The sequence below is a fragment of the Nilaparvata lugens genome, chromosome 10 (assembly GCF_014356525.2).
Source record: "Nilaparvata lugens isolate BPH chromosome 10, ASM1435652v1, whole genome shotgun sequence".
Classification (NCBI taxonomy): domain Eukaryota; kingdom Metazoa; phylum Arthropoda; class Insecta; order Hemiptera; family Delphacidae; genus Nilaparvata; species Nilaparvata lugens.
Genome location: NC_052513.1, coordinates 43,082,796 through 43,101,033, shown reverse-complemented (window position 1 = coordinate 43,101,033; position 18,238 = coordinate 43,082,796). Strand labels below are relative to the sequence as shown.

The 18,238-nt window shown below is 33.7% G+C and overlaps 1 protein-coding gene across 1 annotated transcript in view; it reads right to left on the bottom strand.

Annotated features, from left to right (window-relative positions):
- Nucleotides 1-1,390: 1,390 nt before the first annotated feature.
- The window catches only part of LOC111050581 (putative inorganic phosphate cotransporter), a 28,301-nt gene continuing 11,453 nt past the window's right edge, over nt 1,391-18,238 (bottom strand). The window contains 8 exon segments of the mRNA XM_039436902.1: nt 1,391-1,767; nt 6,935-7,058; nt 8,652-8,729; nt 8,731-8,897; nt 10,200-10,332; nt 11,613-11,762; nt 13,254-13,477; nt 16,155-16,242. Of these exon segments, the coding sequence (XP_039292836.1) occupies nt 1,739-1,767; nt 6,935-7,058; nt 8,652-8,729; nt 8,731-8,897; nt 10,200-10,332; nt 11,613-11,762; nt 13,254-13,477; nt 16,155-16,242 (993 nt within the window). The 3' untranslated portion in view covers nt 1,391-1,738.

The following is an 18,238-nucleotide window of genomic DNA, read 5'->3' as shown; positions in this document are numbered from 1 at the left end:
GGATTCCTCGCATTGAGGAGCATTAGAAGGCATGGTTGATATTGATGTTATGTTCCCCGAAAAAAATGTGGAATAGTATATTTCGCACCTAGAGCAGAAAATTAGATTTTTCCGGCTCGAAATCGGCTTTCAAGTCCGAGGTCGTAGGCCGAGGACTAGGAAAGATTGAGAGCCGGAAAAACATTTTTGCCCGTGGTGCGAATGCTATTTTTCGCCACACACAAAAATAAACAATATTATATATATAATTATATATATGAGAATAGTTGTTTACTAAGCACTTCCGAAAGCAGAAGTGGAAGGTGATAGCTCTAGCAAATCTGAGGTAATCTGAATATCAGGAAATTGTCCAAGTATTTTCATTTTTTATTCTGATTTGTCTAAATAACCTGAAAGATGATGTTCAATTTTGTGGAAGGTTGAGTTTATACTTTTTTATTCTTTCAAATGACAATAAGATGATATTATTATAAATGTTTCAATCATTGAATAATTAAAAGTTTTTTGATCAGCTGTTTTTTGATCACCTTTCTTAGTTCCATGTAAGCGGCTGGAAAGGGCACTCCTGTTCTGACGTCAGACGAGAGTCGTCTGCAAACAATGTCTTTCAGATCTACGTAGGGACTGGAAAACAGCTGCTTTCTGTGCAGTGTGGTGAAAAATAATGTTCTGACCGATTTACGCTTTTTAACATATTTGAGGGGTCATATCTCCTAAACAAGGAAGGATTTCGATAATCCGTTTGCAGATTCGGATTTCTCGCATCGAGGAGCATAAGAAGGCAGAGTTAATAATGATACTATTCTCCCCGGATAAATGAGAAAAATGATGTACTGACCAATTTGCGTTTTCTATTTATATTTGAGGGATCATATCTCCTGAACGGGAATGAATTTTGCTAATCCGTTTGCAATTTTGGATTCCTCGCTTCGAGGAGCATTATAAGACATGGTTGATAATGACATTATGATCCCCGAAGAAATGAGGAAAATTATGTACTGACCATTTTGAGTTTTTCGACATATTTAAGGGATCGTATCTCCTGAACGGGAGAGAATTTCGCTAATCCGTTTTAAGAATCGGATTCTTGCTTCGAGGAACATAAGGAGGCAAAGATAATGATATTATTCTCCCCGGAAAAATGAGAAAAATAATGTACTGACTAATTTGCTTTTTCCATTAACAAACAAGAATGAACAGAACTAGTATATCGGTATCAGCTATCCTCTACAGAAGGCATTGGCAAGGCAGAGAATCGGCAACGCTGTTCTCCTATCTTTCTCCACTGTCATTATAACGAGGACCTCATTATAATAGATTTCACAAAAATGATAATGATATCAAGGACAATTTGATTATATGTCTCTGGTAAATTGAGCTCTCCTAAATGATCTCTCTCCATAATTTTTATAATATCTCATTACATATATGATTTTCTCAAACCCATGATAGCTTTGATAATATAATAATCGCATGTGGAATAAAACTATGAGATTTCCCAGTAGATATCAACTTATTGATGATTAGCATGTCATACAATAATCTGTAAAATGAAAACTAAAACTTTGTATCTGACAAAAATATGTTGCAGTTCTCCCGATGCGTATTTAGCATAGGCCTATATGACAATAATCATCATTTTGCTTCAATTTACAACAACCTCCGCGCTGTTCCAAGAGTCGCCTCTAGAATCTACCAGACCAGATTTGGTTGGTTAATGGTATTTCTTTGTTTAGAATCATTTTCCAGTCTCGTCTTCAGATTTTTCTGCGAAACAAATTGACATGAAAATATGTTAGTAAAATAATATGCAGTTTAATGCGAAATCAATCAATAATTTTATTCAAATCAGCACAATACAATATACATAAAAGAAATCAAAACACAAAAAATCACAATCAAAAAAAATTTCTAATGAAATACGAAAACAGGCTTCATGGTGGGGGGTGTGCTGAAAAGAAAGAAAGGAGGATAATATACTTAGCCCAACTATGGTTGCCCATGTAGAGAGCAGGTAGAGGGTATAAAAGTAAGGAATGAAGGGTGAAGAGGAGAAGAAAAGGGAAGTATTGGAGGAGAAAGTGGGAAAAAGAGAAAAAAATGTGCAAAAATTGTAAGCGAGTCCACTTTCAACAAATGTATCTAAAAGAATTGGCCTTGCAAACAGTAGTTTGAAGAGATATCCCGAGATTTAAACGTCGATATGGAAGAAATAGTTACTGTATGTCCAGGTTTCTATTTCTAGTTCAGTTTTTCTACTAATAAATGATTATTATAATTATTGAGACTATTCACTTTTTTACTAATTACTCTTTCATTTTCTATACGATGACACGACCGGTCTTGGGTCTTCATCCTTTAATGATAAATATCGGGGGGACCAAGCTCCACTCGGAAGTTGATAGGAATAGGAATGGAAAATTAAAAGGAAAACATCATAAAATTATCCTTAAAAATTTAGTATTTGCTTGAGAACTGCCGGGTATATTCTGTCTAAAACAATTGTCATATAAAGATTAAATCTAAAATGATGAACCCTGAAATTTGAAGGTGAGAAGTGGAAGATGATGGAGTAGATACTTGGATTCCAATACAATAAACCATTCTTTTTCAAATAATCTATTGAATCATTTTGATAAATTTGATAGAGAATAATATTATAAAAATAATTAACACTTTGCACAGAGATGTGGAATTTCTCCATATTAAGGTGAAATAAAAAGATGTTGTCAATTCCAACATCTTTTTAACATCAATTTCAACTATTTGTGGAATTGACAACATCTTTTTATTTCACCTTAATAAAAATAATTGTATATAAACATGATAATACTTAAGATAATTTAGTAATTCAATTATTCGATCCAATTATTATATATTACTATTTGAATTCCGCATCGTTGATACATTGAGGCTATGAATAATTTCAAACCAAGCTTGCAAAAAATGGCAAATCAGGCTACTGCGCATGCGCTGCGGCTATAGGCAAGAGTTGATAATTAAACAGCTGTGCAGCCCATCTGATATAAATAGCTGGCTTCATTATTACTTCTTTCACTTTCTCTTTTTCAATATTCTCCTCCTTCTTCTTCTTCCTCCTCTTCTTCTTCTTCTTCTTCTTCTTCTTCTTCTTCTTCTTCTTCTTCTTCTTCTTCTTCTTCTTCTTCTTCTTCTTCTTCTTCTTCTTCTTCTCTTTTCTTCTTCTTCTTCTTCTCTTCTTCTTCTTCTTCTTCTTCTTCTTCTCCTTCTTCTTCTTCTTCTTCTTCTTCTTCTTCTTCTTCTTCTTCTTCTTCTTCTTCTTCTTCTTCTCTTCTCTTCTTCTTCTTCTTCTTCTTCTTCTTCTTCTTCCTTCTTCTTCTTCTCTTCTTCTTCTTCTTCTTCTTCTTCTTCTCTTCTTCTTCTTCTTTTTCCTCTCCATCTCATCTTCTTCTTCTTCTTCTTCTCTTCTTCTTCTCTTCTTCTTCTTCTTCTTCTTCTTTTTCCTCTCCATCTCATCTTCTTCTTCTTTTTCCTCTCCATCTCATCTTCTTCTTCTTCTTCTTCTTCTTCTTCTTCTTTTCTTCTTCTTCTTCCTCCTCCTATCTTCTACTACATTCGAATCATCATTCAACAATGCTCATCAATATTTAGCTCTACAGGTGTAGATCTAAATGGTGTCAATCAGCAGTAATTTTGAAATTTTCAAAATGGGCCGCCAAGCGCCGTTACCATGGCAACCGGTAAACGACACGCGGCAGCCATTAACCGAATGCCGGCCGGCAGGTGAGCACGTCGCCTGTTATAACTTGTCAAATTTAGACGGTCACCTCTGCCTTTGTTTGGAACAGTTGCGTCGCGAATTTCAAGTGGAACCGACCTCTATCTAGCCGCTCTCGTGAATTTTGCAGTTCCAACGAATATTTCCGGTATCTAGTGACTCGTTCATGGATCAGGAAGTTAATGTGAGTATTGTATTTTTCATGTAAAAAGTAATTTTTATTCGTTACTCAAATTTATAACAATGAACTCAGAAAATCTAACCTATTTTACTCACAAAAGATATATTGATAGGGTTACCAACTACAGCTACCAGCTATAGATTTGTATAGCTACAGATAGACATTGCGAGTTAGGTAGCCAACTCAAAAATCACCTTGTATTCGTGTAGTTTCAAGGATATTATTTTTCTTCTTCTTCTTTTTCCTCTCCATCTCATCTTCTTCTTCTTTTCCTAATATTCTTCTTTTTCTCAAGGATTGGGCTCTTGCCTGTGCCGATTCACCAAACTACCTAAAAAACGTTAATCGAACTCAGTTTAGATTTTTCTCAGTTTATCGATTAAATTTAAATAGTAAAAAGAAAATTCGTATGGCTTTTGTTGGTGGGGAGTCCCTTGTGGGAAGGTCCCACCGCCTGAATATATAATTTAAGCCGTCAATGGGCCTTACGACTGTCATACTTCAGCCGGGACCGACAGTTTAACGTGTCCATCCGATAACACGGGAGTGATCTGGTTAAAAAACTTTTGGTATTGAGAGGGTTTGAACCCAGGATCTCTATGCTGCTACGCAGGCACTCTATCCACTAGACCACGGATCACTCCAATCAGTTCCAATCGTAAATTGTTCCAGCACGTGACTTGTGCCGATCACGTGACGTACAAAACTACTATTTCCATGGACCACCACTCTAGAACTTTGGTTAAAGGATATTATTTTTCTTCTTCTTATTATTTTTCTTAAATTTAAATATTGGGGACCGAGCTTCGCTCTGGAATACAAATGCATAAAATATTTATTACGAAAGAAGAAATTATAATAACATAAATTATAGTTCTTACAGAAATAATCTATCTAATCACAGTAAATTGAGATTAATTCCCAGAGGAATGCAAAAATTTCCCTCACAAAGGCCCGGTTTCACAAAAGCCGGTTAAATTTTAATCCTGATTAATTTCACGTGAACCAAATCAGAGAAGAACATTTCAAAAAGATGGATCTGTTGGAATTAATCAGGATTGAAAATAACCCCGACTTTTTTGCAACCGGCACTAAATATCTGATTGAATGATTACAATAGTTCAACAGCTGAGTCATAATAAAATTTTGACACAGTCACACACACATGAACTCGCTCACTCACTTCCATCATCAACAGACGACGAAATAATTATTATCAGCTGTTTTTCCAAGGATGAATAATAATTATCTTTTTAATGTCCTTCAGCGAGTTTTCTGAGAGATGAGACCTAGTGCAATCGAATCTTTATATTATAAACCTAGGTACTATGTTCTGAATTTCGTGAGAATCGTTAGAGCCATTTTCGAGATCCGGTGATACAAACATATAAACATCTGAACATCTAAACATATAAACAGAAGTTGCTCGTTTAATAATATAGGATTATTTTATGATTCTATTCATTGAATAACTCTCTGTTTCTCAGAGCTAGAGAGAGGAGCGTAAGTCCATTATTTGACAAAATGATGTTTTTAGTGGGACTTGTACAGTTTTTCGAACTCTATAAATTCATGATAACGTACGTAAGTCCTCTGCAGTTGTTTTTTTTTTGAAGATATCCAGAGCTGAAAAAGCGTAAGTCCAGTAAGCATTAAAACTGAAGAAAAACTTGAGTACAATAATTCGCAAGTAATGTGTAAGGCTAGTTTCACACACATTCACACGTTTCGTTTCCGGCAAATTCCGATAAGTGTAAAACGGTAATTCGGTTTGAATTCGGTACCGAATAGAAACCGCATAGAACCGAACGCCCACTTGACTAATAAATCCCATCAGGTTTCAATTCGTTGCTAGCGAGAGTCTACTTTCACACACACACTTTCGGTTCGGTTCGTTTCGTTTTCGGCAAATTCCGATAAGTGTGGAACGATGATTTAGTTTGAATTCGGTACTGAATAGCAACCGCATAGCACCGAACGCCCCCTCCACACGAATAGGTTTCATCATATTCAAATTCGTTGCTAGGGAAACAGGAAAAAACGAAGTCTTTTACACACAATTGCTTTTTCTGTTTCTATTTTAACCTGATATCGTGATTATCTGTTTCAAAATTTTCCAAGTCAAAATCATATGGTCAATTCATTTCTGTTAGTTCACAGGAACATTTTTTCTTAATGAATAGTTTGCTAAGAAAATATGAAAAATATAAATTAAAACTCAGGGAGAATTCATCAATGGAGGGAAGAGATGAAGTTTATAAACCATGTGTCAAAACAAGGAACAAATTTTCAATTTAAAAAAATAATCACTCTGCACATCCAAAATCAACATAATCAAAAAGATACTATTCAAATAATTCACAATTTTCAATTAACCTTCAAATTTTGTTGTTCAAGAAATAACATCTTACAATTTAACACCAGCTGTTATATTTAAATATACCAGCATGAACTGTGAAAATCCAAACACAGCTCTGTTTGAGAAGAATATACCCAATTAGAACCGTACGAATTAAAACCTGACATGTATGAAAGCCTCATTCGTTTTCTGTAACGAACCGTACCGAATGAAACCGAATGCGTGTGAAGCTAGCCTATGCTGACTTACGCTCTTTTAGCCCCGACTGGAAGTGCACTACTTTTGGGGGTCTCCTGCAGGGGTGCCCAACTGCCCATCCCCCCAATGGTACATGTCGCAAAATTCCCCCCCAAAAATTATTAAAATTTGGTATCCATTTAGGTACTTGAAAACTGTATATTGAAAAATCCTACCCATTTTCCCTAGTTTTTTCCAAAAATCCCCCCAAAATTCAGCCTCATGTCGCAACTTGCGACATCAAAGCATGCTGTGGGCACCCCTGGTCTCCTGTAAAATCAGCCGTTCCAGACTTACGCCCTTCTAACTCTGAGGTACATTATTAATAATGAACTTACTGTAATAAAAACTTATTATAAAAAGACTGAGAAATCATGAAAGAAAATAATGATGACCTTACTTTTGTTGTTTGGTTGATTCCACGGCTGAGTCTCTCCAGACCCCAAAAGGACAAATAGAATGTTTCCCAGGAGGAAGAACGCAGCAGATGCTATGAAAGCCTTACGCCACTCCACTATTGAATGCTGAAAATAGATAATATTCTTCACTATGGTGATAAACTCTGACTATAGTGAGGTCCACGTTATAACGGCAGTGTTTGATTAGCAATCGTATTGCTATCCTTCTCTATCATTCAATAAAGCGGATAGCGATAGCTCTTTCTCGCTTTGCTCTGTTGCAGATCTTCTTTTAACAATGTAGAATTCTCAATTTGAAGAGCTCGATTCCAAACGGGCCTAAGTCCATTTTTGTAGAAATTGAGATATCAGCTGATTATTGAACCTTATACATATAGACCTTCATTCCTAGCATACTAACTACTCCAAACTATCCTTAGTCACTGCAAAATAAATATCACAATATCACGTTTTTTTCCAAAGTGTATCTAAGTCCATTGCTGTTCCTTTACATTCCAACCTTAGTCCTTTGCGCATGCGCAGAGCATCTTTTCTGTCTACAGATTGAAGCCTAACTACCATTTTTACTTCGAGATCAGCGCGTTTTCAAGGGAAGAGAACAGTGAAAGTCAATAATACATACACTGGGGATTACCAAGAGCATCAAGTGATCAAGAAAATTTATTCAAAAAAGTTGGCAAGATTTATATTCAACTCAGCAAATACAGCACTTAAAGAAACTTATCATATTAGTGACATGAAGAAGGTCCAGGTCCAAGTTTCTTTCCAAAATGTCACCAAGTCCATGGACTTAGTGACATTTTGGAAAAAAAGCAAGGAAATTAACCTATTACACATGAATTACTTCAAAATATGCAAAATTATTGTATGGAATTCAAAATACACACTTTATACATTGGATTATAAACATTTTCCAACATTTAAGTGAAGACTATCAAAAAATCGATTTCCTGAGAAAAACACTTTTGTGACTTGGGCCCGTTTGGAATAGAGCTCTTCATTTATAAACACAATATTCCAGGTTTATTATTAAAATTGATTATGATATTATTGGAAAATATAATTTCTTGCTTAATAGAATATAATTGATTATTTTAAACGAGAATGATTAGTTAATATTACATAAATAAACCTGTATCAGCTACCGTCTATAGAAGGCATTGACAAGACAGAGGATCGGCAACGTTGCTCTCGTATCTTTTTCACCACTGTCATTATAACGTGGACCACACTATAATTGATAATATATAGTGTACTCTTTGATAATATACTCTTTACTATGAGATAAAAGTACAGTACTATTATAGACGAATGTATTTCAGAGTAGGGTCCACGCTAAGCTGCGTACAGATATACGAGCCTCCAACCCGCTCCGCGCAAGCTCCGCCCTCGTTCCTCCATCGCTCCGCAGTCGCTCCTCCATCGCTCCGCAGTCGCTCCGCCCCCGCTCTGCAGTCGCACCGATCATGAACGTTACGGGAGATGTTAGCTCTTCTCGCGTTCCACTGTTGCTCCCCGGTCGATCATCAATCGATCTGCTCGAGTGACGTTCGGTTGCGGAGCAGAGCGAAAGTCTGTACGCACCTTTATAATGGCAATGCAGAGAGATAGGAGGACAACAGTGGATCGGCAACGTTGTTCTCCTATTTTTCTCCACTGCCATTATAACGTGGACATCACCTATATCTCTGTACGTACCTCATTCTCAATGACAAACCCCACAAATAGCGGACCAAGAATTGCCGTGATATTAGCGGATCCGTTGCTCAAGCCCCATCAGAATTGTAGAGAAGTTGGGAGATACATCCATATGGTTAACATTGAAACCAAAGTAGACACAACAGTTCAGCGTGGTTCCAATTGTATAAACAACCACTGCTAATGTCCTTGAGTACTCGGCCACAAATGGAAGAATCAGTACAAATATGGCCGTGAATCCTTGACCTGGAAGTAGAGAATTCAACAGAATAATAGTTAAATAATATATATTTCCTACAGTTACGTTGAAAAGTGGCCATTGCTGCACTGATTACAGAACGCAAAGAATCACTTTTCCGCTCTAGTGCGGGAAAAATTTTTCTGCACTCCAGATTTGCAACATGGCAACGCAAAATACTTAGTAGGTTATATGGAGCAACAGTGCAGCAAAATCAAAATGAAGTTGGTAACAGTGACTGCTGTGGCTGCTATAGTGAGCAGAGGTGCAACCAAGCACAACGCGCTAATTATTAATTATATATTATAACCAAGGACAACGAGGACTTTAGGATTTTACGATTAAGGTTTTTATCAATAATAAAATTACACAGAAAAACATTTGATGCATTTCAGGCAATCTTACCCATAATTACCCACTTTTCATATTCAATGGTAACTGTAGGAAAAACTTAATGTGAAATACGTGCGCAAAGTTCCTCTGCTGCACTCAAGAAACCATTCCGTAAACAACAAACCATAAACGTTTCTTTCGGTGCAGCAAACTGTCACTTTGCGCACTAGTTGCACAAATAACTATTTCAGAGTTGACACACTGAAAACTTGATGAACTGAAATATTGAAAAACTGGAAACAGGCCTTTAACCATCCTCAGTGGATTAAGAATCTTTATGCAAAATTTCAAGTTAATTTAAATTTATTTCAAGTCATGATGGATTTTGATAGATCATATATCGAATCCTTGTTATTAAAATGAATAATATCGGGGAACCGAGCTTCTCTCGTTTTTATTGATAAACAGAACACAATTCTCTAAAATGATCGTGTTTATATTTCACAGCTGGCTATACGTCATCTTAAGAATTTCGGGGATGCGATATTTTGATTTTTCACATACTCGCTCGCTCACTCACTTTTTTACTATCCACATCTCTTTCAACCAAGGATGAATTACGGTATCCTTCCAATGTCGTTCAGCGAGATTTCCTAAGGATGAGACCTAGTGCAATAGAATCTTTATATCATGAACCTACTATGTTCCAAATTTCGTGAAAATCGTTGGAGCCGTTTTCGAGATCCGTTAAACATAAATAACCAGATATAAAAATAACCAGATTTGAAAATAACCAGATAGAAATTGCTCGCTTAATATAATAGGATAATAGATGCTGAATGCAATAGTGAATATCCCAGCTTTCAAATACACAGAGCAATAAAGTTGAAGTCTAGAATTTTCACAATGGACAATTGAAAAAGATACTTTTCAATTATGCATGAAGAATGATCGTACAATTAAATAACTAAACTCACCTATTGTATTCCAAAATTTGCGTGAAAACTGTATTGTCATGTATCCCCTCTTGATCAGATTGTCGGCTAAAATCGACGTTGGAAATGATATTATCCACATTACAATGTAAGGTAATGCTGAAAGAAGACCGTCCTATTCAAAAACATAATTTCAATCAATCATTTATTATCAATCACTCCAATTATTACAATGATCCATAATAATAGATCTCATATTCCATTCATCAAAAGAATGATATCTTTCAATAATTAAATAACTTAGTTGTTTATGATTGTATAAACAATTGTTCATAAAATAGAATTATAGTACTTTTTTGTAATTACTAAATTATATTACCCTTATCACATTGTAAGGTAATGCAGATAGAAGGTCGTCCTGTTTGTAACAATCAATCAATCCCTCATCAATGGTAGAGAGTTTTGTAGTAATTTTGGTAAACCACTAATTTTGGTAGAGAGTTAGTGGGGAGGATATTTTTAATATTCTTTCCGAAGAATGGACATTGATATGTCCAAAGCTCCGCCAATTTATGTAGATGCATAACAATATGATTATTATCTATAGTTATTATATTACAAACTGCTTTTTCATATCATATACAGTTCAATAATTATTTTCTTAGTCTATATTATGCAAATTCATCTATAATTTTGCTGTATTGTAAGCTATTGTATATAAGTGTATAAGCCAGTATATATTGTAATCTACATAAATAAAGTACTCAATCAATCAATCAATCAATCAATAATATTTTTACAATGACCTATAATAATAAATCTCATATTTCATTCACCAAAAATATATATTTCAATAAATAGGAGTTTTTGTGTAGTTGAGAAGTTGATATTGTATTAATTATTCATATAAAAAGACTGAGAAATTCTCAAAAACCATAGATTTTATTGAAACTTGGAAAGACCGGTTTAAACAGAAATCAGTTTACCTTCGATTGACAATAATGGTGTAACAACCGAAACCGGTCTCTTTAAATTTCAATAAAATCTGTTGTTTTTGACAATTTCTTAGTCTTTTTATTTGAATAGAAGTTCATACTGTAATTCTATAAACAATTGTTCATAGAATAGAATTATAGTACTTTTTTGAAATTGATGAAATAATAGATTAAAAATACAAATTATAACAATTAGTTTCAGAGTTCAACACCATCTTCAGGTTTTAATAAATAAATTTCAAATAAACGTTTTACTTAGTAGCCCTGAATTCATACGTACATATATACGTACAAATCAAATTCGCACACATCACTTTTTGTAATGTTATCAAGTGAAAATAAGAGACATCTATCTATATCTATCTATCTATATACATTTTAAGAAACAATTGTTCATAAATCATACACTATAATAATTATATTGATGGGTGAATTCATGGATAAGTGACCTACTACTCACATCTTTTATGTCAAAATTGAGAGCTCTTCCAAAAAACGTGGGTACACTGGTGAGAGACGTCCACATGCCCCAATTTTGGCCCATATGAGCAAACACTATGCCACATACGGCGGGACTCGTTAGAATATCCTTCCATGGAATATCTAGATGCTAGAATCACCGGAGAAAGAAAATCTATGTAGAATAGAAGTATTGAATTTTTTCATCCATTATGAACTGCTATATTATCCATCAAGTTTCAACACTGAAAAGACGATATGCAGAGTATAATAATTGTGAAAAATATGAAATATTCAGCCTCTGACTGGAGCATGCTTTATTGCATGCATATTGTGCTTATAAATTCCATGTAATTTCAACACTGAAATGACGATTTGCAGACTATAATGTGAAAAATATGAAATATTCAGCCTCTGACTGGAGCATGCTTTATTGCATGCATATTGTGCTTATAAATCCCAACCGATTCCAAAGCATACTCCAGTCCATGAGTAAATACCTTATTCATATTTTTCACAATCAAGATTCAAGATTCCATATTCATGATTTCTTTATTGCAGAAAACATTTATACAAATGCATAATAGCATCGTCATAAATCAAACATGATAGATACAAAGTATACTACCATCAAAGTCGCCATTACAGTGTTAAAACTTGATGATATATCGGATACTTTTTGATGTGTAGTCAAGAAGTTGATATGTGGTAATTATTCATATTGAATAAAATTACTAAGAAATTGTCAAAAACCACAGATTTATTGATACTTAAAAAGACCGGTTTCGGTTGTTACACCATTTTCAATCTCTAATAAACTCTATATCTGATAATCTCTTGAGTTCATCAGAGATTGACAATGGTGTAATAACCGAAACCGGTCTTTTTAAGTACAGTAGAACTCCAATTATCCGAATGGAGACCGGAACCCATTCAGATAATCAATAAATCTGTGGTTTTTGACAATTTCTTAGTATTTTTATCAAATATATGGGATATACTTTGTGAATGGAAAATGACCTTATTCATTGTTAGTACTTAATTTCCTTCACAGGGTTACTGAAATTCAAGGAAATAAAAATTGGTGATAACTTATATTTCTCTTCATTAATTTATTTTGTATGATAAGATCAAGTAGTATAATAAATGATAATGAATATAATTATTGTGATTCAAATAGATGTTGTAGAGATAAGATGATGTTGAGATTTCAAACGGGTTACCATAGGGAGGCCACGTTATAATGGCAGTGGAGAAAGATAGGAGAACAACGTTGCCGATCCTCTGTCTTGTCAATGCCTTCTATGAAGGGCAACTGATACCGGTTTATTGATGTAATATTAACTGTTCATTCTCGTTTAAAATAATCAATAATATTTTATCAAGCAAGAAATTATATTTTTCAATAGTTTCATAAGATTGAATATGTTGTTGATTAATTATATTTATACATTGTTAAAAACAATCTGGCAACAGAGCAAAACGAGACAGAGATAGCGCTATCCGTTTTGTTGAATGATAGACAAGGATAGCAATACAATTGCTATTTACACTAATTACACACTGGAACTCACTATAGTATTCATGAAAATAATATTCACATCTTGATGAGACATCTATGAAATATTTTTAATATTCTTACAACATTCTCGCTGGCGGTTTCTGTAAGTTTCGATTTGATGTAAAGCTTTTCTTCCTGTGATATACTCTTGTGGGAGTCTGGACTGTTAGCTGCCAGGAGGTACCATAGGATAGTCCAAATTATTCCCATACCACCTGAGGCATAAAATATCAGAGGCCATCCCAACGATGTATTCGCTAGAAATCCGGAGGTTAGAAAAGTTAGTGCGGATCCGAAGTTTATACCTGAAATAGCAAAATAGTTTTCAATTCAAGACAGTCTATCAAAATAGTATTTCAACTTTATTCATTCAAGGAATCATATTGAAAATAAGTCGCATCGAACTGATATTGATTAATCCAGAATGAAGTTTTCATCGCAATTTATATGAAAATTAGAGCTATATATATTCATCATGCGGAAGATCGAGGAGGAACCTATATTGTGATTAATCAATTATTTAGATTAGTGATTGAGGTAGTAAATAATATTATGGATCACTTTTCAGTTATATCAATCTGGCATTGACTTGATAATAGAAATCTATTTGTTTTTATAACAATTATTATTGAAACTCAAAATCAAATTCAAATTTAATTTATTTACAGCCAACAATACAAAAAATTGTAAACAAGGCAAAGTCAGAATATTTATAGCAATACACATTTTTTTACGAGTGGTCATTTGAATAATTGATACAATCACATAAAAGTAACATAGTTAACAATACACATAATAGGCTAGAACGTTGTATGGTCAACTCAAGATAAATATTCATCTAGGAAAATTGGAGGAAAACTGATTGTGATGATAATATTCGTCAAATGAAAATAAAAAATCTGGTGTGGTACACTCACACAACTTTCCTTGCTCATATTTGAAACTACGATCAGACTTCTGTATATGGTGTATATATAATTGTTTTCAAAGTACTTTTTCTTTGTGTGAATGTGAAATTCGATGATTTTTTTTAAAAGATCTTTTTTTAAGTCGTCATTTTTTTAAAGTCGTCAAAACAGCTGTTCTACAGATGAAATATCTCGACTATGTGTTCTTTTTATGAACTGCGCTACCTACCTACCTCATGCACGAGAAGGAGGTTACTAAGTCCATTTCCCAAGGATGGGGTGGACCCCTCATTGGTTTCCCAGGAAGGAAACTCATGCCAGTTGATAGAGCTGATAAATGACTATACAGGGTATGAATTTGAAAAAATCGGTCAAGTTATTTTTGAGAAATCGTGAAAAACATGGTTTTTTAGTAATTATCCGCCATTTTTCTCAAGAATATTACGGAGCTCCTGCAATTTTCCAAGGAAAAAACTCATGTCATTTGATAGGGCTTATGAATAGCTATCCATGGTTTAAATTTGAAGAAAATCGTTAAAGCCATTTTCGAGAAAACCGTGAAAACCCTGGTTTTTGGTCATTATCCGCCATTTTTCTCAAGAATATTACGGAGCTCATGGAATTTTCCCAGAAATGAGACTTATGCCAGATGATAGGGCTTATAAATAGCTATCCATGGTATAAATTGAAGAAAATCGTTGGAGCCGTTTTCGAGAAAACCGTGAAAAACATGGTTTTTAGTCATTTTCCGCCATTTTTCTCAAGAATATTACGGAGCTCCTGAAATTTTCCCAGAAATGAGACTTATGCCAGTTGATAGGACTTATAAATAGCTATCCATGATATAAATTTGAAGAAAATCGTTAGAGCCATTTTCGAGAAAAATGTGAAAAACATGGTTTTTCAGTCATTTTCCGCCATTTTACTCAAGAATATTACGGAGCTCCTGAAATTTTCCCAGAAATGAGACTTATGCCAGTTGATAGGGCTTATAAATAGCTATCCATGATATAAATTTGAAGAAAATCGTTAGAGCCACTTTCGAGAAAAACGTGAAAAACATGGTTTTTTAGTAATTATCCGCCATTTTTTCCGCCATCTTGAATTAAATTTTATTGAATTTCTTATTGTCGGGTCCTCATGGTATAAGGACCTTAAGTTTAAAATTTCAAGTCGATCGGTTAATTAGGAATGGAGTTATCGTGTTCACAGACATACACACACACACACACATACACACACACACACATACACACACACACACACATATACACACACAGACCAATACCCAAAAATCATGTTTTTGGACTCAGGGGACCTTGAAACGTATAGAAAACTTGAAATTGGGGTACCTTATTTTTTTTTGGAAAGCAATACTTTCCTTACCTATGGTAGTAGGGAAAGGAAAGTAAAAATATTATGCCTCTTTACTCTTATGTGATGTGGGGAGTAATATTACCTGTGAATCACCTTAATAGCCTTGGATAATATTGGGTAGGCTAATCATACTGCAACATAACCAAGTGTCATATTGTTCAAATATTATAAAGCTCATACTTATTATTGTTATGAGAAAATTCATCAAATGATATTTCCTCTAATTAAAAACACTTGACTTACATGGGCTACTTTTGTACAAAATAATAAAAACATTATAAAATCTTGTAGTACCCTTTATTATTAAAAACTTTAAAATATTATTTTTTATACTTTGAGGCTGATGAAGCTTCTCTTCAGGAGTGAAATGCATTCCTCAATACTCCAAGAAAAGTAAGTGTTTTTTTCAAATATTTACAAGTAACACAGTGTAAGAACCACAACAAAGTTATTATATAGTGTATTGTCATGGAAAGCAACTTCAATTAAAAATATTCCGAAGACTAGTTTCGACCCTTTCAAGTTGACATTCCAAATTGAAAATGACCTAAGTTAGGGTCGAAACTATAGTCGTTGAAATATTTTAAAGTTTTTAATAATAAAGGGTACTACAAGGTTTTTATATTGTTTTTATCAATTTCCTCCAATTAATATGTTTCACTCTTATAAAATCAATAATTGAGAAAATACTCCCTACCTCCCAGCACTATAGCTCCAGATCTAGCTCTTTCTAAAGGTGGAACCCATCTTGAAAGGAGTCTGAAAACGGTTGGCATCATGAAACCCTGGAAATAAAAGTCCAGCTTTCGAGAATGATAAATTATTTCAAAGTTAAATTGTCAAGAAAATGCGTTACAAAAGTTGAATCGTACTTGTCAGTCACAGTACTAAGTTATATTACTGTCAAGGTTTTTAACATTACTATATTAGACGGCAGTATAATACAAAATACTAAATAATAAATACTCTTCATTGAATATGATGTGTTTACACCAAATTTAATTGACCGAGCGAAGTGAGGTCTAAGATTCAAGTCGACGGTTTGGCATTTCTCTTAATGTTTAAATGTTTGAATGTTTAAATGTTGCGAATTTACGGCGAAACGCGGTAATAGATTTTTATGAAATTTGACAGGTATGTTCCTTTTTTAATTGCGCGTCGACGTATACAAGGTTTTTGGAAATTTTGTATTCAAGGATAATATAAAAGGAAAAAGTAGCCTCCTTCATACGCCAATATTAGAGTAAAAATCAGACTATAGAATTATTCATCATAAATCAGCTGACAAGTGATTACACAGATGTGTGGAGAAGCCAGTCTATTGCTGTATTTCCATAAGGTCTATAGTTTCAATCAGGTAATTGTGAATGAGAATACCGCATGAGGTCTACTGTTCACAGAACTACTAGTAACAAAATGTTAATAACTCAATCCTTATATATTCTATTAGATTGAACATATCTTATTTCATACACATGATGAAAATATGTTTTTGTCAAGTTCCATCTAATAGAATCTATAAGGATTAAGTTATTAACATTTTGTTGATAACTTTGGTGTAAACCCAGCTTAAATACTACAATTTATCACATTGCATAAAATTATAGTATTTTTTAATAGTAGTCACAATCTTGAATGATCATTCATCTCCTCTCTGAAAACAAATTCTTATTCAATTATGATCAAATATATTGTAACTGTACAAGATTGCCCCTCTCTCAAGTGGATCATCATTGATCTGCAAATTGTCCTCTATATTTTATTTGGTGTTTGGGCAGAATAAGAATAAATGAATTCAACGGTTTTTTCAACTCCATTCAGCTTGAAACAACACACCACACAATTTGACAATTGATTTTATCATTTCAGAAAATATTCATTGAAAATTTCATTCATTTATTCTTTATTCATTCATACAATAAGTACATTATCAAAATGATAGAGAGAGGAGAAGTAAGGTAATCTTGTGCTATTCCTCTCCCAAATTTAGATAAACACATAGTCCGGAATGGGTTAAGTCTTATTGTAGCTATTCAATTCACAAAATTCATTTTCCACCATTGGTTTGCAGATATTATAAGGAGAATTTTCAAGTTCTTTCAATTCTAATAAATATATTCCTTTTTTGGAAATTATTCCTCAATAGGTAGTATAGGCTACTGTATATAACACAGAATAATAAGTACAATAGAATATTACAAAATCTTATTTATTCATTTATTGAGTGAAAAATGGCCTCACAATACCAAGGAGAACTCCAGTAGGCAGTCGTCAAAATCTTTTCTTCTTCTTCAATGTTGTTTTCCATCACGAACTGCTTATTATTAAATCACTTTTTGCTTTTAGAAATAACGACTAGCAGTCAGATATTTTACAATAAATGAATAAATGACTCACTGGACAACGAGTTCTTGGTTGTCCAAGAAGATGGCGGAACTGCCGAAAGATCTCGTTGTCCAGTGAGTGATTTATTCATTTATTGTAAAATATTTGACTGCTAGTAGTCTTCTCTTCTGTAAATTTTAGTCTGATAAATGGGTAGATCACAGAGAAATAATGATTATTAGAAAAAGTGACTTCAATAAATTTATTGTATTTTATTCCATATAATTTCATTTATTTATTGTATTCATTTATTTCAGCTGTGCTTTTAGAATTAAGTTTGTTTTTCGGTAATTCTTCAAAATTACATTTTCTAATATGTGAATATTTCCTATTCTAGTTATAATAATGTGAAATATTTCTTCCATGATGTTTAATTTTCAAGCATCTAAATCTGAA